The 23238-nt window shown below is 37.2% G+C and overlaps 1 protein-coding gene across 1 annotated transcript in view; it reads right to left on the bottom strand.

The window, feature by feature from the left end:
• Positions 1 to 4378: 4378 nt before the first annotated feature.
• SLC4A8 (solute carrier family 4 member 8) overlaps positions 4379 to 23238 on the bottom strand; it is a 1419216-nt gene continuing 1400356 nt past the window's right edge. The window contains exons 25-26 of the mRNA XM_044082169.1: positions 5557 to 5744; positions 4379 to 4491 (exon numbers count right to left, since the gene is read on the bottom strand). Of these exons, the coding sequence (XP_043938104.1) occupies positions 4379 to 4491; positions 5557 to 5744 (301 nt within the window). The remainder of the gene's footprint in view (positions 4492 to 5556; positions 5745 to 23238) is intronic.

A 23238-nucleotide genomic window follows, 5' to 3' on the forward strand; every position in this document is an offset into this window, starting at 1 on the left:
TCTCTTGAGCATGTAGCTTCTTGGGCACAACACCTGAAGAACTGGGGAACTAGACTGCCTCTAGGAGAAGCCTCTGAAGCAGAAGAAGGGCCCAGAAAGAGACTGAGGGCCTGGAGGGAAGGGGAAACAGTTGCCCACCAAGAAGCCCCTAGCCCCTGCTACCTCTGGGGCCCACAATCAAAGTTTCAAAGTGGGACCCTGGAGAGGCCTCTGTCTGTCCACTGGTTCCATTGCACTGGCGCCCTCTTCTACTGACGGTTGTTCGGACTGACTCTCCTCTAACAGTTAAACTGCCTTGTCCGCTGCCTTCTTTATTTCTTAAGAGGTCGCGGCGGCCGGCGCATCGCACTGATACCCGCTTCCCAAACCACAAACCCAACCAAACCAACCTCCGGCTTTATAGTGTGTTTATTAAACCTAGCACAAAGGCATCCAACACTGACTGGCGCTGTTCTGTTATTACAGAAGGAGGATTTAGTATATACAATTATACTGATACTTGTTTTAATGCTGCCTATGTTAAACCTTTTAAGAAGGGTTTTAGATTTGTCCCTTCATTTAAATTAGATGTTGGTAGAATTTTGATTAATTTAAAACTTTACACTAGAGCACTTAACCTTAAGCTGTTTTTTGTTAACAACAAATGTAACCAGAGAGACAATACTAGTTTTACTCTAAAAAGGAGTAGTACTTTTATACCCCCACAGAACCCAATGATTTATTTGTTTGAGAGATTATGTGAAACACAAATCAGAAGAATATTAAAGAATGAAAAAATGACTTCTGATAATTTGACTTCTGCTGAAAAATTTTGTCTTAAGGAATTAACTTCCACCGACAAATATAGGGTAATGAAACCCGATAAAGGGGGTGGGGTTGTTATTATGAGCAAAACAGACTATTTGAACAAAATGACAATAATGTTGAGTGACAATACGACGTATGAAAAAGTGTCAAAACATGAAACGGAAAGGGCATATGTTAAGGTGGATTGGTATCTATATGAATTTTTGATGGATGGAGTCATCACCAAAGATGAATATAATTTTTTATTAGTGGAACATCCAATGACGCCATCCATTTTTGGTATCCCCAAAATCCATAAGGACATACACAATCCACCCTTTAGGCCCATAGTCTCTGCCAGGGGTTCAAAGACTGAAGCCGTTGCTGCTTATATAGATTTGCATTGTAAGGGAACTTTAAAACATCTGCCTCATATATTTAAAGATTCCTGGCATTGTCTAGAAAAAGCTAGAGAACATTTTGTTGATATTGAAGATGATATGACAATGGTAACTATTGATGTTGTCAACCTGTTCACAGTGATTCCTCATGACTTAGGTCTTGAAATGTTTGAGACAAGTTTGCTGAAATTTAGTGAGTCTAATAAGGCTAAATGCAAATTGTTATGTGAACTGATGGCTATTGTACTTGAAAACAATTTTATGTTTATTAATGGTGAATATTATAAACAAAGTACAGGTGTGGCCATGGGGGCTAGATGCCCCATTTATGCCAATTTGGTGTTAGCCTTATGGGAAACACAAAGTGTTCTACTTCTAGTTTCTGGCCTAACATTGCCCTTTACTTAAGGTACCTGGACGACATTCTTATTTTTTGGAAGGGCAACAGAGAAATGCTTATTGAGTTTGAAAATTTTCTAAAAACGACATCTAGTTTTTTTGAATTTCACTTTTAAGATATTTGACAACAATTGTGAGTATTTAGATATTTTATTCTATAAAAACATGGGCAAGTTAGAATCAAGTATTTTTAGGAAAAAAACTCATTCCAATTCTTTTTTACATTTTGATAGTTGCCATCCCTATTACCAGAAAAATAATTTAGTAAAGGGACAGATGGTCAGATTTTCTAGAATTATTAGTGAAGACATTAATTTTTGCAATGAGATTAAAATATTATCAGATATGTTTCTGGATAGAGGTTATCCATTAGAATTAATTGTTAAAGTTAGTGAAGAGATTTATATTAAAAGACATCAAATATACAAACCTATATTAAAGTACGGTTTTGACAACAGTATATCTAGGACTAATAACACTACTAGAAATGACACCTTTATTATACCATTTAATGATATATCACCCAGGATAGTTAATATAGTACATGAGACCTGGATAAGTATTCTCCAGAACGGTGACCTTATTGATAATTTAGGGACTGGGCCCAAGGTCACTTATAGTAGGGGGATGAATCTTAAAGAACATTTTGAGGCAGTTAATAATAAGAATATGTTCAACACATCTTCGATGAGCAAATGTGGGGCATGCCATACTTGTAAATTTATTAATGATGGACCATATGTTGTGGTACAAAATTTTGGCAAAACAATTAGATGCCCAGGTCATTGTAATTGCAACACAAAAATGGTGGTGTACCTAGCTATATGTTCATCATGCCCAGCCTTCTATGTTGGCAAAACGATAAGGAAACTTTGAGAAAGGATAGTGGAACATGTTAGAGACATTAAAAAACAGAAAAATACTAGTTCTCTTTATATGCATAGTCTAAGATGCCAGCATTTTAAGAGATTTTTATTCTTTGTTATTGACAGAATTGTATACTACAATAATAACAAAGTGGTGATGACAACACCTTACTTGAGGCTAAAGAATGTTTATGGCAATTATGGCTAAATGCAAGTTCTAGCCCTGGTATTAACAAACATATTTCTATATCAAGTATACTAAAGTACAAGTCTCAATTTATTTGATCTTGTATGTATTAGGTTAACATCTGATTATTTAATGTTTTAAATATTTTGTATAACAATATGAATTTTAATGTTAGGAAATTTTTTAATGAATGATTTTATGCTGGATTGTATAACAATTGTTTATATTTAATAATTATTTAGATTTATACTATTATCTAGATATTTATTTATGTATTTTTACTTTTATTTATTGGTATTACATATACATAGTTTTTGACAATAAGGTTTTATTACATTTTCAAATTAATAAGTTTGCACAAGTCCTAACTGTTTTATGTTCATTTTTGCTGATTGTACCTTTAAGAATTTTTAGCTGCGTAGGTAATAATTTGTTTAATTGTTTAATTGTTCAATTATCTAATTTACATAAGGATTTAAAAAGAGGTTCAACACAAGGATCGTCAGTACTCTGAAGATGCCCTGATGTGTGTGGGTGAAAGCGCTTAGTACAATTTTGGTTAAATAAATAAATAAATCGGTGGTCTGCAGTTGTTCCTGGTTCGCCTTTTTTGTTTTTATCTTCCTTGTTATGTTTCTGCTCCTCCTCTTTTTCATCTATTGATATTTTTATTTGTAATTTTATTAAGGAAACGATTATCAGTGAGGATAGTAAAGATGTACATAAATGTGTACGGGGAGGGAAAGAAAGATTACTGAATAAGACAGCGAGAGAAAGAGAGCTATCAACAATGATAGTTGAGAAGTTAGAAGGTAGTGTAAAGGGAAAGAAGTATCAACGATGATACACAAGCATACACAAGTATATGAAAATGAAAGAAAAGGGAAATTTAGAAGGAAAGATACAAAAAATTTACCTAGTCCCACAAATGCTCGAGAGTATCAGCTAAATGTGACCATTTTGGAAAGCAGCAAACAAGATCTAAGTTAATTGAGAAGGAGGGATTCTAGATAGAGGTGAAGCTCGAGAGTTTTTGGCTGGCACGAGCTACAATAATGGCCGAGTCGGTTCCGATGTTGAAACCAAACCCATCTGTCAAAAAAGTGGCAGGAGGAAGTGTCAAAACAAAGAAAGAATATAAAAAAAAGAAGATCAGAAAAAAAGGAAGGCAAATTGGAAAGCACACAGCCATAGTGGTAAGTATAGATAACAACTGAACATCCACATTTTAAACAGAAACATTTTCATTTTGAACAAAAATAATATACATGACATTACATGCATCATGTATGGTACATTACTTGCTTCTATTCATACACCAGCAACCAACTCATCTCAATATCTGTTAAATGTTCCCAATATTTCCATATGCTTAGGGATTTGTATCATATATCATTCGCTGTTTTAAATCAAACTTCATAAATCCTTAAAAGACAAAATTAATCAAAGAAATTTCTCTTTAAAAGAAAAAAAAGATAAGACACTCTTTGCAGTGTTTATGATTACAATATGAAAAAGATGACTCTTGACATCAAGACAGGGGATTTTATTCTTATAATTTTATCTGCCCTGTTTCATTAATGATATTTCTACAAAATTCCCTCATTAAAGTTATTTGTTACCTTTCTCTCTTTAGAGTTTCTCTTCTAAATTTTCTTGGGGAAACATTATTTGTGCATTACTTTCTGTTAACCTTATAAAGTTTGTAAGTATATTTCCCAAATGTTCCTTCTGTGCTCTTAGCTTTCTTTTGTCAATTTTCCATTTTTGTTATCATTCACTGTTTCCCCAGTCTCACATAGCTCTGGGCTTTGTTCAGGTTTCACTTTCATTGCAATCACTTTTGTAGCTCCTAGCATGATTAATGTAAGAAATGAATAAGCCCTGCAAGGTCTTCTTCTTCTTCTTTTGGCTTTTCCCGGTTAGGGGTCACCATAGCAGATCACCTGTCCGCTCGTGATTGGCAGAGGAGTTTTATGGTGTCGAGTTGCCAGCCCAGCACCCAACCTTCCACAGAAGGCACACACACTCATACCTAGGACCAATTTAGAGTGTCCAATCCACCTACAGCATGTCTTTGGGATGTGGGAGGAAACCGGAGCAACCGGAAGAAAACCACGCGACCACAGGGAGGACATACAGACTCTGCACAGAAGGCACCCCAGCCAAGGATCGAACCAGGGAACCTCTTGCTGTGAGGTGACAATGCTAACTGCTGCACCACCGTGGCCGCCCAATAAGCCCTGCAAAGTAACCACTTAAAATGTCTGTACCCACTACAGTGAGTCCCAAAACATGAAGACTGAATAGCTAAAAAATCGGACTTACATACACCAAGTCTGGGATAGCCATTTCATGGTATATTCACTTTTCTCTGAGGTATGGCACTCTCGGAGTTGGTATATATACATTCAGAAGGTGTGGGTTGACAAGGCCCCCATTGGAGGATGCAGGGGTGTTCTCTCCCAGCAAAAATTAAGTTTAAAGGAGAATCGCTTGGATTTTCAATCTTTTTTTCTGTTTGTCAGTACTGAGTATTACAAGTGCTGACATTTGAATAGGGAACTGCACTGCAAAGCAATTAACACATCACTCTTCAATTTAAGAATATCATCTCTTTCCTTCGTTCAGTACTTCTCATAGTATTATCTCAAGTCCAGGTATATATCTTTCTTAATGTCATCTAATGTCATGTAGTTCCAAAAAATATGTTCCCGGTTGACTCTTTCCTATTTTCCATTTCCAGCATTTATCACTGTTGCTGGAAATATATTTTGCATGCTACTTAGTATATAAATGAATTGGTGAAGACACTTACAGGCAAATATTCTAAGCTTTCTAGATTTGTTTTCTCATCTAGGGGCCAGATAAATCTCAGTCCATTCCACTTCTCAGTAATATTTATTTATTTTGTTACCCCAATATTCTGTTATGTGAGCTGATTGCCCATTGCAGTTCTCAGCTAATATTCGATATGCCCAACTGATCAGTTTTCTTTTCAATACCCTCTCTGTACTGGCTTCTATCAACACTCCAACATCGCTGTTTTTATCACATTTAGCATTAGATCCCTTTGATTTTGTTTCATCTCTTCCACCAATCCCACTAAAAATAAACAAGTAAACAATCTCTTTTATTTAAGTTAAAAGCTCTAACTTCTTCCCCTTCTATTGGCTCCCTCTTCTCTTAATCTGTTCCTTGTATAAGTGTACATTGTTTTATTCAGTTCTTTTTTTTTTTAATCATTCCACTGCTTCTCTCTATTTTCCTCATCTCCATGTTCTCTCATCCACTAACCTTATCAGTAAAATTTTAAATTTCCAGCCCTTAACTTGGTTTCTTAAAAATATATCATTCATTATCTCTCCTAAATATTGCAGGAATCCTTTGTCCTACCAGTTTCCAAAAAAAAAAACACTTTTTCTTGCTCAGTTCCTACATTCTTTTCTTGGTGATTTAGTATGTCTATCCATTCAGTTTTGTACAGCTTGTCCTGCATCAGATATATCTGCTGCCACTATCTGGCCACGTAAAATTCTTTTAAATTAGGAAAGCAATTGCTCTTCTCTATAGGCAGTATCCATTTGCTCCAATCTACCCTACGCTTCTTATTCTTCCTTCAAAAAACTATATAGTTCCTTGTTTATTTTTAACCACAGCTCTTCTTTGAGTTTGTAAAAGTATGCCTTCCCTATATAATATTAATGGAAACATTTGGTCATCTGCATTTTATCTTCTTTGCCCATACATAGTATTTCCCATTTTCTTATCTTTTGTAACATTTTTCATTTGCTCTTCCCACATGTTTCTAGCTGTCTGCTTTACATCTTTTTCAATCTTAGTTCCTAAATATTTCATTTTACACCAACCACATATGGGGATCTTTGAGCTAAATCAAACATTGATGCATAATACAAAAGTAGTGTCTTAGTTTTTCCTGTGTTGATTTTATATCCTGATAATCTTTGGTATGTATTCAAAACCTTAAATAGTTCCAGAATATCTTGTTACAGCTTAGTAACATATAGACATTTGGAAATAGAGCTAATTTTTGCTTCCCATTCCAGTCATATTCCTGAATCCTGTATTGTCTAATTTCTCCTCCTAGTGTTTCAAAATATAATTCAAAAATTAATGAGGAAAGAGGGCATACCTGTCTTGTTGTTTAGTCTAAAGTTTTTTTGATAAAATATGCCCAACTCCGTGTATGCTTCTTTCCCTTCATATATTCTAAAGACAAAGTATATCCATATTAGAGGGTCTGAATAGGCTTCCAACATGTTTCCAAGAAAAAAAAAAACTAACATATCAACTCTTCTCTGTGTTCTTCATCTGTACAGTGTATTATGAGTGTTTTATGTTATCAAAGATTTGTCTCCATTTAATAAAGTCACACTGGTTTAGCTCTATATTTTTAGGCAACAATTTATTTGTTTATTTATTTATTTGCATTTGTTTTCCAGGATAGTCCACTGGGGCTCGGAGTGCTCATTTTCAGTGGAGGCCCAGGGAGAACAGCTTCACATATTACATATACATTGATGAGATAAAGTTGCATAACGACTGTTAACAGAGTCAAGTTACTAGTAAGGAACATTATACAAAATACAAAAATAACAATGATTTAAATCCAGGTACAATATATAGATGTTGGTATACAATTTGAATTAGGCTTTCTTTTCTTTAAATTTTATCTTGTAGCTGAAGATGCATAAAACTGAGAGGGAGAAGAGTTCAATTAAGTGAAGATAGATATTTCAAAGTGTTAAAATCGTTAGAAGAGGTTTCTAGTTTCATGTAATGCTGGAAGAATTATTTGAGCATGTACAGAGCCATAGTTTGGAGAGGTATTCTTGCAGAGACTTCATGAAAATGGAGCTAGCAAAGCAACAGCAGAAATGAGCCTGCAGAATAAAAACTATCAGTATCAGTGTAGACACTAACCAGGTAAGTCAGGAATAGAGGAAAAATAGTACAGGATGGCTTTACAGTAAAGACGAATTAAAGAAAGTACTTGCACTAGCTTTTGAAAGTCAAATAAGAGTTTCATGCACTAGTCTGTGAAAGTCCAAGGGAAAAACCTGGTAGTAAGATAGAGGGTCAAAGGTATTCTTTTGTTAGGGAATTATAAGCCCTGGGTCCAAATACACTTCTGAGGAACAGTGTCACCAAACTACAAGAAGTATTGAAGGGAGTCAGTGGAGGGAAGTCTGCTAGTCTGAAAGAATGGGGGGGGGGGGGCTACGAGAGGGTTGAAAGCAGCTGTTGCCCTGGCTTAGTGAGTGCTAGAAAGCTATACAAGTATTGACAAATTTTGACAGTATTTTTTCTAAAACTGTCATAAGGACTGTGTAGACATGATTCAGAATGGGTGATGGTTTCTATATTCTTCGGTCATTGGGGTCTTTCCTCTCCTTGGGAATAATTGCTATTATGGCTACCTTCCATGAGCAGAAATACTTTAACCCCTTTTTGTTTATTGCTGAACAGTTTATACCATATTAATATAATTACTTCTTCTAATGCTTTCCAAATTTGTTCTGGAATCCCTTTGAAATCTGGTGATTTATCCACACTCCAATTTATTTTATGGATTCCTTATTTCTTCCACTGTTATCTCCTTCAACAGGTCTTCTCTTTCCTTCTCTACTAATGTAACCATTTTTTATAACATATAATTCCATGCCTTTCTCTTCTGCATTTAAATGTATAAAGAATTGTTTCAGGATCCCTAAAATCTCCACCGGTTCTATTATCCATCTACCACATATTGAATCTCAAATTAGTGATGGTTCTTTCTACTTTTAAACATAAGTTTTGTAGTTTTGAAATTATGATAAAAACAGATGCCCCAAGGCTGTTTTTCTATATTCATTTAAGCATTCCAGGTATGCCTCAACTTGATTCCTTACATTCTATAATTTGCTTCTGTCTTCTTCTGAGATTATTTCTTTAATTTTTTTTTTGTATTCCTTCATATGTTCAAATTTTCATAGATAAATAGAAGGCTATCAGTCTGCAGACTATTATAAGCCTAACTAATAAACAGAGGCCATATTCAAACCCTGTACCTTGTCTCTGTGCAGTAAAGACCTTGACCATTATGCCAATCCGTCCCTCTAATATTTTTTGTTTTTACATATACTAAATATCTCAAGTATTTTGTCATTCATCCCATTTTACCTGTAAATTCTCTTTAACCCTAAATGATGCTTGACATCCTGAAGATTCTCTTTTCCTCCATCCTTACAACATTCCCTTCTCAATTAGAAAGCATCACTGTCTGCTTTTGTAGAAACCGTTTTATTAGTTATTGATGTTCCAACTTTTGCATGATCTGATAACAATATTGGCTGTGTGTTTGAGCCTTTGACTAGGTGCAGGTGTTCTTTAATTACGTCTCCAGTCTTATCCATGTATTGTATCTTTATTGACCCTGTCCAAGTTAGATATAGCTTCTAATCCAAATACTTTTAAATACTTTCTAAGATATCTTCCTTCTTTTTACATGTTTTCTTTACTAGGACTACTTGAGGAATTGTTCCCCTCAAAAATTATATTTCATTCTCCTGTTGGAAGTAATATTCCCTGCTGGTAACTTTTAGTTATGTACTCACCATAACTTCAGATGTTTGGGATCCATCTCTCTAGCATTCTGACTGATGGATGTTTGGGCCGATCCTCGGGCTCCACTGCTCACGCTTTATGCCAAAAGAGAGCTTCTTTCTCTTATTGGCTTATATCCTCCCATGCACCACACCTGCCAGTCCCCAGATCTAGTTTGTGTACATGCACACATACACACATGCCCTATATATATATATAACAGATGAAAACAGTAGAACTCAAAACCGCTCAATCTCTTCTGATCTCCAAGGCAGGGGAAGGAGGGTGTGGGTTAGGAATGTGAGAATGATCCCCAAAAAAGGCATAGTGTGAGAATAAATAAAAGATGTTGATCCCATTATCCTACATTCTGACTGACTTGACAGATGGGCGACCCCTGTCTGGGCAATCTGGGGGGGGCCACTCCTGAGTACCGTGGTCCCGAAATGATGCTCAATGATAGATGCTTTCGCCCAGAATTAGTGGAAAGTGTGGTGAATGGAAGTAAAAGTGTCTTGACAGCAATCCCGCAGCACATGAAATTCTTGGAAGCTTGGAATAGAAGTCGTTGATAGATGTTGTAAGTTGTATTATTAGAGAAGAATAAGCGAGTTCTAAATCTCTAATATCCATTTGGAGATGTATTTGTTGACTTACGAAATTGCTGAGTCCTGTCTAAATAGAAAGCAATTGCCTGTGAACATAAGGATGGATTAGCCCTAAGTGATACTCTATCCTTGTGGGTAGCAGCCGGTCGAAAGGGAAGATGTTAATGCGCTAGCACCAAATGAAGAAGATCCGGAGGCGATGATGAAAAAAAAGGGGGGGGCCTTAACATTAACTTTTTTTTTTTTTTAGTTGTAGTAACTGCTCATCAATGGAGGATCCATGGATTCGTGGAATTTTAGAGATAGTAGGATGTCCCGACTGATGAATTAGCAGTCCCGTGGGTCTAGAAGTCACGGATCGGATCGCATGCTTCTTTCTTCTTTCAGGTGAAACCATACCTGGCGAGGCCAGTATGGGGCTTTGGAGAGAAGTGGAATCGAGGAAATGCAAAGTAGCCCTGTATATTTGATTTCCCCAGAATGTGGGTCTACCAAGAAAGCGGTTGGTAGCTACAGCCCATTCCACACTCTCTCATGGCCTCTCTGCAAAGGGGGGTGTCCCTCCGCTTCGTCTGGAAGCCAGGAGCCCCTGAACTCCTGGATTCAGATTGGATGTCTGAGCCACCAGCTAAGGTCCCCGTTGCATGTTTTGATAATAGGCGTCCTTGAGGTCTATGGAGCACATCAAACATCCCGGCAATGATCGAAGCATGGCAAAGACACCACCCGACTGGCTCGCACAACTGCCGGGCAATAAAACTTGCGAGATTTGCGGAACCATCTTCCCCTCCTTTAGCCTTGGGGTAAGGCCGAGGAGTGGAATAACGGGCACCTCGGCAGATTGCTCACAGCGGTAAGGGTGTCAGGCCTCCGCAAAACTGACACAAAAGCCAGGCTTTGTCTCCTAGAGCCAGCCCCTGCCTCACCCTTCCACCCCCTGCCCCTTCGCCATAGGAAATGAGCCAAAATTTATTTGGACGAAGGGACTGGTTCCCACGGGTATCTGGATGTTCCTCCCCTTCGACAAACTAAATCCAGAAGCTCGTCAAGGGGTGGAGAGACTCGGGGTCACGTGCTTCTTCTCTCTATCTCTAGGTGCCGGTAAGCGAGAGATGGCCAAGAAGACTTGGCCAGGGCACCTCAAACATCACCCCGGGTCAGCCCAAGAAGTCCGTTAGAAATCCCGGTCCGAGCCCGAGTTGGTTGTAAGGGGGTGGGAGCTAAGATCTCCACCGGCTCCATAGGCACCTGCTCGGCGGAGCCCAGCAGTCGGAGGAGGAATGGCAATGGGTGGGCCAGGGTTAGGGACCGCCCGAGGTGACTCGGGCGACTATCGGGCGAGGAGCCGACGGCTGTGACTCGCTCGATGCCCCAGCCATCGCAGGCCCCGGCGAAGGTGACCCGGAGTCGTCACTGGTGCCCACCGCCCGGCAAGTTCGCCCCTCGGCTCGAGAGGAGAGGCCGGTCCGGCCCCTCTGGCCTTCCTTGTTGCGTTGCGGATCGAACCGACGCCCTTTTTTTTGCGAGAAGTTTATTAACCCCTTAAGAATCAATTTATTTAGCACCCAACAATACGAGACCACGCTCTTATGATTATTAGCGGCAAAAGATCTGCATAAAGCGCCGAGTCGAACCCGCAGGATCGATCACATAACATCCTATAATTTCCATATTCCATACTTTATTTCAGACATACTTGCATTAGTGGGGGAATATGCACACACCAACATTATAACTTGCCCTTGACAACATCCCCCAGCCATCACAAAACAACTGTACTTGTCCCTTCATTCTTCTAGCTTCATTTTGTTCTTTGCTACCATTACTGCTACCTGCCCCCAGTAACCAAACATCACATTTCTCTTTATCCATAGTTAATGCTCTGTCTCTGTTAAATGTCTCCTATAACATTATTATATGTGATCCACTTTTATTTAAAAAATAATGTATATGAAAAATCCGTGACCCTAAATTAAGGAAGAAATGTTTCAGGTGCAGAAAAACTTTTCTTGCTCCATCATATTTTTGAATTAGCTTCAGCTGTTCAACTCCAATTGCCTTTGTGCTGGATACTCAGCAACAGAGATGCATGGGCTATGTCATTATCTTTTTTGTTATTATATCGCAAGGACGGCTGCTATGGTGGTGAGATTGGCAGACACCATGTCTCTGAATCAGAATCATTCATCTTGCATTTATGACGGGTACAAACCCCTTGTCTTGACATAATTTTGTTAGTAGTCTGATCTGCAGTTAGTATGCAATGTGCATGTGTCCATTTTGTTATTTTAAAGGATTTTTCCCTAATACTTTCCAACTATCAGACCCTGTGTTAGTCCGTTGGCCCATTCTTTCTCCATATACAGAGTTAATAGCTAACCAAAGGGAGGCTGTCATTTAGGTAGCCATCAGAAGTGGCTAAGTTTTTTGCTTTGTGAAATCCTTACCCCACTGCACATGCCCATTAATATGCCCAGAGTTTAGGATGCAATATGTTTGGGTCAGTGAAGTTGTGTCTCTTTCTTCTGTGACTGATATAACCCATCAAGACAGCTCCACTCTTGATGGAGTCTCTGCTTTCCCCATAGATTCAACCACTTAAATGTGCACCCACAGCATTTGCTCCCACACCCTGACAGAGGAGAGAAGAGTATAGCTAAGTCATATCATGCCTCTCCTGCCTCATGCCAGCTCTAGTAATCACCCAAACTACTAACAAAATATGGGTAGTTTTACTAATAGTCTGGGCTTTATCCGTGTATACCAATAGAGATGATGTGTAGGTAACTTCTTCTAGAGTTTTGTTTCAGTTCTTGGGGACATACTTATGATAAAAATGGTGCACAGTAGACCAGCAAAAACGAGAGGAGAATTTAGAAAAGGTAGGCTTTTAAGAAAATGTAGACTAGGAAAATGTGCAGACTATACTATAGTTCATTTACAGTTATTTATAGCCTTAGGGGTATATTATATTTTAGGATCTCATCAATAATAAAAGGTCCATGGGTACTCATTCAGAAAAAAAACAAAGGCTTTACGATAGTTCACCAAACCCAAGGCAATAAAAAATCCTTGGGCAGCATAAATTCACTAAAACAAAGCTTTGTAGATAGCTATGTTCATGACTCTTAACTTCTAACCCTACAACAGTACAAGTGAGTAGCAGAAAACAAACAAACAACATGTCAGATACTCTGCCACTCATACTTTCTGCAACCAACACTAAAGCTGTAGCAGTGTAGGGTAAAGCAAATATGCACTGAGAGGATGGAGGTTTGACACTTCTAGTTTTCAGTGATAAGGTCTAAAGACAGAAAATGTCAACGTACTTAACTGCTGGCAAAGTCTGATTTCAATGAAACCACATCATCAAAGAAGCTTGATTCACTTAGTTCTACTTGAACTCTGTTAGTAGGTTAGTTAATTTTTCAAATGATCAAACTTCAAAACATAACTCTCACACTACAAAATGTAGGCCAAGTAATTCCATCTCAGAAAAGAGAATCTGATCCAGGAGTGTTGAACAGTTTAGAAGAAAAGGAAATTAGCACATACTGCAGAAGTAAAACAAGTTCCACGATCAGTGACAGCATATCTTATTTTAATGAGCTGCGTTTTCAGCACCAGTGTCATCATTTCTTACAATGACAAAAGTGAATAGACTCACATAATCAGTGAATGTTTATCAAAGAAACGGCACACACAAAGAACTTCAAAGATATATTTAACTTTAATAGATCTAAAACTGAACTGGAGATTTCTGACAAAACGATGCATAAATCAAATATTATGACATTATGATAAATCTTAAGCCTCAGACACATAATGTGATTTAAAGAATGCTGGTGTATTCCATCTGCTATTAAAATTGGTTTGCAGTCCATAAGCATGAAATCTACGAAATTCATGAGTTTTCCTTTATTCTTGTATTTTAAATAAGCATGTGGGACTTACATACTTGCTGTGCACCATACATGTTTTATATTTCAGGCACTAGAGTGTATTTTTGCAACCTCCTACAACCCAAGTTTAAGAAATTACACTATAAAGCAAGTAGTATACATACTGTCTAAGGTACCTGGATTTGTGAAAACTATTTCTGTTATAATTATTTTTTTATATTGTAGATGTGTTCTGCAACTTCTTAGAAATCCAACACAGACACTCATCTTTAGTATATGGAATGTACTTTTGAGATTTCATGGTGGTTATTACAGTAATGTGACTTTATTCAGATAAAAACTTTGTTCACTTCAAGGCCATTGGTTTTAAACTGTATGCAACAGAACTGGCCTCTTTTTAAAATGAGTCTCGGGTGGTACACGACATATACATCACTGATTTTGTTCTCAGCTGCCATGCAATAGCCCTAAGGAGACTTTTCGACTAATAAATGTTTTTACAAACAGCAGCACCATTATACATCACTCAACATTCCATATCACAGACTGAACAGTGAGATTTACTTTGACTGCAAAACAACAAAATGTACAATTTCTTTTGAAGAAACTTTTAAAAATACTTTGACATTTTTATTTTAAATATTATTTTGATTATTTACACAATTAAGAGTTTTAAGGACTACTGTTTGTTTACAACAAAATATATTTTCATATTTCTAGAACAAAATAATCTATCTCTATTTCTACATGTAGCACATAGGATGGGATTTGTATATCAGAAAAATGTGCCAGCACCTTTTTCTTTGCAATGTCCTATCTATACATATATTCACGCTTTTATACCTTTTGTTTGGTATACAGTGCCCTGATAAATGAAAAAGTGCAGACATTTACATTTCTGTCACACAAAATGAAAGAGAACATTTTCAGATACTGCTTGTTACAAGTTTGAAAACCCACTCAAAGAAATGACTGGGCATTTACCACAACAGTTGAGAAAAAGTCTGTGCTATTCTTGGATTAGATTTATTTTCACAGCTCAAAAGAACATTTCAGGATGTCTACACATGTTTATGGGAACCATGTACAATTAGAAAAGAATGTATAACAACAGGTGAAATAAAAGAAAAGTCTACTTCCAAGAAATGATGGCAATACAGCATGTCCATACATAATGCCATAATTAATCATTTCAGCATTCAGCATCAAACATTTATCTACCATCCTTAGCACAGTTATTAGGGCTTAATACAGCTATATAATCGGATATAATCCCACTAGTGGGACATTCTGACAAGAGAAGCAAAGCTTCTACATCTCTATGTTATATGAGGTGGTTTTCAATTCCCACATGCTGCTACTTCATCTGTTCACATTTCAAAATCACTATACCTTCCAGAAAAGGACTTTTAAGAGTTGTCATTTCTGACTTTTTATTCAGATTATACAGTATTATACAATGGAACCTAATTTTCTATTCACAAATGTGAATGATGACTGGTTATTCATAAGCATGTGTTAATTGTAAATTGAGCATAGCCCATGGGATAAAGTCCTGCTCAAAAAAAAAAAAAAAAAAAAAACACACTGCAGCCAAAATTTCTCCACACCACTAAGCAGAGAAATGAAACTCAATGTGCTGCTTGTTTTACAGAGAATGTTACCCACCTCAAAACATTATATAAAAAGCCTGTGAAAATAGTCACAGCTAATTACGAATATGCAAACATTCTGACATGAGCAGCTGTATGTATGCATTCTCTCAATTCCCTTAAAATAAAGCAAACTGTCAGGAAATGTTTTAAATCTGATCCACTATGCTTGCATCAGAATGAACATGGATGCATGTATGTACAGTCTTTCATTTCCAGATGATGAAGTTATCGAGAAAGCACAGACCACAGATGAAGTAATACAGCAACATATTTTAAAAGGTAAGAAATGGCTTTTTTTCTGAAGTAATATCATTGTAAAATAGCAAAATATAGGGTTAATGTGATAATACACGTATATCTATAGCTACTTTTGTTTGGTTACAAGATGTTCACCACCAAACCACCCTAGCCATGAGTAAACTCTGCATTGCTCACACATGAATTATGTATTGCTTAAGTACATGCAGTCACTCTGGAAATTAATGATCAGGGTATTGTGATGCTGCAGCTTTTGTTGTACTATCTTTTATCACCACTTACATACTATAGACACGATAAGTCATCTGAGCTTGCACCTTTTCATTCTGCAAGATGGATTGCTGACTATTGGTCAAAAGAAGGACTACTAAGCACTATTCTCAACTGTACAGTTGCAGCTTATGATGGTAAAATGGGGGGGGGGCTATAGCATAAATTGGGATACCATCTAGAAGGCAGACTCAAAGTGGATGGAAGCTTAAAACACTTGACTGGAAATCACAAATTTATGAAAAAGCAAAATCAGTAAAGATAAAAAAAAACAGAAACAGTTGAAGTATATAAAAATACATGCTTATTAAGGCATAATACTTTAAACCAGCATATAAGAGATGTGCATCATGGGCTTAGTGGTAAGATCTTTGCCTTACAGACCTCACCTGTAGTCACTATCTGCATGAAGTTTTGTGTGTTTTTTTTACATGGGTTTTCTAAATATATTTGGTTTCTTGTTAATCAGCTATACACGATCATATACATGTTATGTTTTCCTTTGCCCTGTAGACCTAAATATGGATGAAAAGGATCTACAAAGAACAAATTATTTTACCTGTTTAACACATAAAAATAAATAAATAAACTGCACTGAGATACATTATATGCTGTTCTGTTTGACATTACAGATATGCCCCTACAACTCCACTGCTTTTGTATTACAATTCTGAGGTCACAGCACATTACAGAAAATAAATATTTCAATTATTTGAAAAAGTTGTTACTTCCCACTCTTCAAGTCTGTGCAAACACAAGGTTATAATATAAAATAGTGAAGGGTGGCAGTACACACAGGGGATAAAGGGATCTCGCACCCTTACAAAACCAGATAGTTTTGTTTAATTTACTAAGACACATTTGCACTATAGACAGTTCTTGATTAACTATATTTTGCTAAAATGGAACAAAGTCCTATCTATTTTAGTTACCTGTTCTTATCTACTGCTGATGCATGTTATGGAGACATTTAATTCAAATGAAGACAGGAGATAAAGTGCAGTTAAATTACATGGCATGGCATTACAAGTAGTTTGTTTCACATAGTTTCTTCTGCCTTTTGGCCTTTTTAGCAGTTTACATATTTCAGAATTAGAGTTTGTAAAGTAATGGATTCATACTGAATAAATTAAACAGTATAATAACACTCAAAATGGTATGAGTTGGTGATTTATTATTTTTGAGAGTTAAAATTACATAATCTGATTTTAAACAAAAGGTAAATATATCTTACTTTTGTGTTTTGCATATATATAGAGTGTGTTCTGTTGTTTTGATAGTTGGTGTTTTGTACATATTAGTGTTTTGCATGTGTTAAATACTTTCATCAGTTTTGGTTTAAACTTTTATGATTCTACTTTTAATGTCAAATATTGAAAAACATCCAAAAAAAACCACACAAATATTATATCAGCTGTACTGGTAGTGATTGCAGAATCGTTTAGTAAATGATTTTGTTTGGCTGTTAGGATGTTTAAAGTGGATATCATTTTGAATAAAGAACTGAACTTTTCAGGTTATACCTCAGGAATATAACCCACCGAGATATCTGATTCTGTCTGATTATTTCCTGGTACATACCATTGCTCTGGTGACTACAGGACGAGGTGACTCCCTTCATCCTAGAGTTAATGAAGGAGATGTGTATTACATTAATCTACTGCAGAAGGGGGTAGCATGGATCCTATCTGCAACTCCCACAGAGGGAAACACTATTCCACTGATTCAGAGCTTGTACTGGCTTGCAGTGTAACTCTTTCTAGGCAGGTATTTTAAATGATCAAAAACAGATTCCAGGGTATCTAAGACAGCGTCTTCATTCTCAAGTCCTTCTCATTTCCCTTGTTTCTACATTTGGAGGCTGCTGTTTTACCCTGGGCCCATATACACTGTTTTAGAGATGCCATGGGAATCCCAAATAGTTTTAAAATGGGGCAAAAAAACTGTGAAATCACACCTATAAAACTTTCTTTTATATTAGTCATCTTGTTTTAATACCTTTTTCACTTACTCCTCAGTAGTTTATAACATGCTTCTATAATGTGTCATTACTTTTTTATTTTTAATGTTTTTACAGTACTTATAAAACTTTGTTAGCTTGTTTGTTTGTCTGTCTGGTAATCCTTAGTTGCATAATGTAGCTGCTTTTTTTAGTCTGTTTCAGTCTGTGAATAAAGCAGCTATGCATGTGGGCACTTCTGCTTGAAGGTATGCCCTCCATGCCAGGACATCTCCTGCATAACAGCGGAAATCTTTTCTTCTACAAGACTTAGCAAAGAGATGACAATATTATTGCCACATAGTGACCAGTACAATTGTATGGTATAATGCTGAGTACTTAATCTACACAGTTCCAGGGATTCATAGCATGAGCGGTACAGCCATACTAAAAAGGCTCTTCTCCAACAACGTGCTCATCTGTGATTGTTAGGAGCAGCGAGATAAGACTTCATTATCAGCTAATTTACATGTATCTCAATTGCATTTACTAACATGACGTGCAGATCACTGGTGATCTGAACGTCATGATAGTAAACTGCTGATCATGTAGGCAGTGGCATTTCCCCACCACTCCCACAAACACAAGTACACACAATGCATGTGCGAGCGGGTGCACACACACACACACACACACACACACACACACACACACACACACACTACAGTCCCTGTACCTGTCTCTAACCTGTATGCCTTCCCTTTTACCCCTACCCTTGTAACAGCTGAAGTGCCACTATGGCATGTACCTGTTATGCCCTTGTGGCAAGTGTATCCCCCAACCCCTGATCCCCATATTGCTGTTATGACACTTCCAATTACAGTAATCCTTAGTGTCTAGTGGTTCCCTCCACCCCAATACCAATTGTGCTGTTGGTGTCCTTATGGCACTTCCATCTAAGAGTACTCCCTGGTGTCAATTGTTTCCTCCACCATGATCCGCATTGTACTGTTATGGCACTTTACAAGAAAATCCCTGGGTGGTCTAGTGCATCCCCTAACCCCGATCCTTGTTCTGCCATTGAAGTATATCTCTGCTTTTCTAGTAAATCCCCTCACCCCTCCCATCCAATACCTGTATTGCCATTGGTGCAGGTATGGCACTTTGAAAGTAAATTCCTAAGGGTTTAGTGCATCCTCTCACCATACCTCTCAATCTCTTAGCACAAAAAATCTGGACAAAGCCAAAAATAATGGAGGACAAAGTCTCAGAAATAGGGACAATTTTTAAATATTGGTTTTATAAACTTAGAAAGTTGCTAGACTTAAATATGTTGTGTTATCATACATTTTCTGAATGATATGAAGTCTGAAACTCAAATGCCTTTCATTATTTAGTGAATTCACTCCTCACTGATTTGCCAAAAAATCCAGAAAACCACAAATTTTATGAGGACAACAGACCAAAAAATATGAGTCAAAAGTCTAGACACTCTGTAAAAATCTGGACAGTTGAAAGGTATGCTTCTCATCCTTGAGCCCTGGTGGTTTAGTGCACCCCTAATTCCCATAATGCTGTTGCTGCCATTACAACACTTTAAGAGGAAATCCCTGGTGGTCTAGTGCATCTTCTTTCCCCTAATCCCTGCACTGCCATTGGTGCTGTTATGGCACTTCAAGAGGAAATCCCAGTAAGTGTAATACATTCCCCCCACCTCTGCTCCTCATACCACATTCATGGCTGGCAATTGAAGATGGCCTTTTGGGCATGTCCAATACAGTGACTTGATCGGGATGGTCCTGATGATCTACACAGCTGAATGGTTTCTTGAATTGCTCAGCTATGTAGATGCCTTCCTGGATGGGGTTCCAGGGTGAGGAAACATGGATAATAAGCATATTCAACTCCCCCAGAATGCCCCATTGTCATTCAGCACCGCTGTGGGGCCAGCTCTTCATGGTGCTGCACCTCTTTGTGGTAGAAGACCATGTAGTACCATGTTGGGGTAGTTGCTGAACTGGAAAAGGTACCACAAGATGTACATGGAGGTCTACACGTTGCTATACCTTAATGAAAACTGATCAGAGACTTCCTGCATTATAATTCCAGCCACCAGTCATACAAAGGAAAATGGACAATGGTGCACAAGCCACCATTTTCATTACGCTGATGATAAAAGGAGTAAGCCTTGAAAGCAGCATATCTTTGGAAAAAGATGATATGTTGAGAACTACTATTTATATAACTGTAAATAATAATGGTAAAACAATTAATGATACGCGTAATTGATGTAGATGACCTTAAATAACAGGGATCCATCATATGGGATAAAATGCACTTTTATATTGTTAGTAGCAGTTCTGTTTTAACTTCTACCAACCAATTCTTGATTAATCTAGAAATTAAGTCCTTTTGTGTCTAGATCCCACTTTAACATCAGTAGATATTTGCTTCCTTTTAACTGAAACTCCATGGTACCAGCTGTGTCAGCCCAATCTATTGATTTCAATAGTATGAAATATTTTTTATTGATGCCTCCACAAAAGTAGATTGCAGGTTCAGCAATAAAGGCTACTGCAGCTTGACTTAACATTGGACAAGGAAAAAAACTCATCTCGACAAACTAGAAGTTTATCCTTCATGAAGATTAACAGTTATGCCAGGAGGTAAACAGATGTCAGGGTTCTGGGCAGAACTATGACATGTCTGATTAGTGGGGGTCAAACTCAGAGGTCTGCTGCTGAAACTGGATGAAGTTGGGTATTAAAACAATCTTGTGGAAACCTACAGCTTTTAGTATTCACTATGTAACCTTGCCAACTTACACAACGTGTGGGAAATCATACACAAGGCTTAGGAGGCCCAGTAGGGCATGCAAAGAAAACCTTCTCTCTCATCTAGCAGGTAAGTGTATTCACTAAAGCAGATAATTTTAAAAAGAGTGAGAATAATTTTCTTACTCTTTGTATATATCACAAGAGCAACATACCATACGCACATGCACCTATCCTACCACAAATTTTCCTCCGTATAGATCACCTGCAGTGATGCATCCAGGCTGTGTATTCCAGTCCAAGTATGGAAAACTGCCTGATGTAGTAGAAGGCTGTTCTACCCTACCTGATCAGACAGAAGAGAGTCACAGTATCACTCATCTCAACCTGGGCAATCTATATTGTACAGCAGGGGACACATTATGTCAAAATAAATTACACTGCAAGTTTTCCAATTATTGAAACATATACAATAGTTTCAGTTTTAAAGTTCATTTTGTACGTATGGACAAAACATATGATAGTCAATGGAAAAAAGTCATGACTATATTTGCAGTAATTCAGCTTTGGAACTGAACTTGCCAGCGTTAAATATCCTGTATAACAAAGTGTTGTGGGTCTGAAATGTTATACTAGTAATCATTACATAAAGTCTGATATATCAAACTATGGTAATGCAATTAAAACATTGGAACTGTGTACATAGACATTCTTAAATAAAGAAATATATATTCACAATCTTTTCAATAGCACATATATCAGGCATTAGAGAGAGCTCTAATGCTGTAAACATGTATCTATGGAAGAAAGATATGTCAATTTTTTTAATTGTCTTAATTGGCAAGTCTAAATTATGGACAATATTATACACAATCATAAATGAGATGATTCTAATTGGGATTTTATTCCAAACATAATAGACAAATTATATTGGAAAATGTTACACTAATGCCTGAAGATGTTAAGGAAAGCCCCCCACACTGTATGGATTACATTTGCTTCATGATTAACCATGATTACCATAACAGTAGATATTCAAACAGGTCACTGTTGCAATAGCCATCATTACATATTGGATTTATCCTGCCAAGGATCTCATACATCTTGCCAGTATACAAAACTTCTGGCTCCTTCCTCATGTGCCACACATCTACCCTTAGCATGAGGAGATGTGCTAGTATATGGGGAATATACAGAAGTATCAAAAGACTGAGCTTTCTCATCCAAAACAAGGAGGTTGAAGCTTAAAGCTCCATGTAAATTCATGTCATAAGAGAAAATGGAGAAGGCTATGCCACCTTGACCACTGAAGGGAATAAAAGTGTGATGGAGGAAGGCTAGTAGTACTACAACAGTGATCTATTCAAAAACCTTCTGTTATGGTAAGGAAACTACACAACTGTACTATGTGCTTCATTAGATCACTATTGCAGCAGCCATTACATATGGGACAATTGCCAAAGCTCAGACAGAAATGTTTAGTAAAGATATGAACTGAGGAACAAGTTGTTGCTTCTAATATATACATAGAGTCTACCCCTTTTCAGAAATACACAGATGTAGCAACTGTTCTGGTGGAATGAGTCCTGATATTCTGAAGTGTAATTTTGTCATGACTGGACTAACAGAATAGAATAGATAGGGAAAGCCATCTAGAGACAGTTTATCTGGATACTGACTGTCCCTCTTTCCTACCTTCACAGGACACAAAACGTAAGTGACTTTTCTGAAAGCTTAAGTTTTGTCCAAATAAAATCTAAGTTTTCTGTGTAAATCCAGGCAATAAAGAATTGTTTCACCTTTATTTTAAGTCAAGATGTAAACATTAGCTCTATAGATTGAAAAAGAGTCACTTAAGAGACAACTTTATGCAAAAAGGAAGAGTTTGTTCTAAGACTCACCCTTGTGAAAGATCAAAAAAGACTGAATAGACACATGGGCCTGTAATTCAGATACATGTCTTGCAAAGGTTATGACTACCTGCATGCAATCTTGTAGGTTAGCTACTTTAGAGAGGAGCTGGATACAGGATTAAAAGGTATTAGAGTTAATTTTAATAAAGCAAAAATTTATCTCAAGAAAAAGATTTTTTTTGGTGGTCTGACAGGCAAAACCTTCTTTAGAAATTGTTTGATATGAGGTAAAAAGGAAAGAGGGGATTCAGTGGCAGACATGCCAAAATGACAAAGAGGTGTACCTTTACTGAAGAGTACATAAGGACAGACGTTAGCAATTCATAAAGTACTGGAGACCCAGAGGTGTCCCTGCTTGATATGGGTCCTGTTTTCTGCTTTGAAACCAAACAGAAAATGTCATCCACTTGGATAAGCAAGATTTTGTAGTAACAATTTTTCTTGCCTCCTTTAATATGTGTTGCACAACCTCAGGGAAAAGGGTGCCTAAAAGGGACCAAAAACCTATCATCCATACAATTTGACTGAGATCTGAATGTTGGAATAAATAAAATCCTTTGCCCTGTGTGAGCAGCTCCACTCTGTGAGAAAGTGTTTTGTAACTGCATGATATGGAAGAACTAGTGTTGTCTGTGCCAAAAAGGAGTTGCCAGTAACAGCTTTAATAAGTCCTT

This window comes from Protopterus annectens, chromosome 9.part0, assembly GCF_019279795.1.
Source record: "Protopterus annectens isolate FY-2018-M chromosome 9.part0, PAN1.0, whole genome shotgun sequence".
NCBI lineage: Eukaryota > Metazoa > Chordata > Ceratodontiformes > Protopteridae > Protopterus > Protopterus annectens.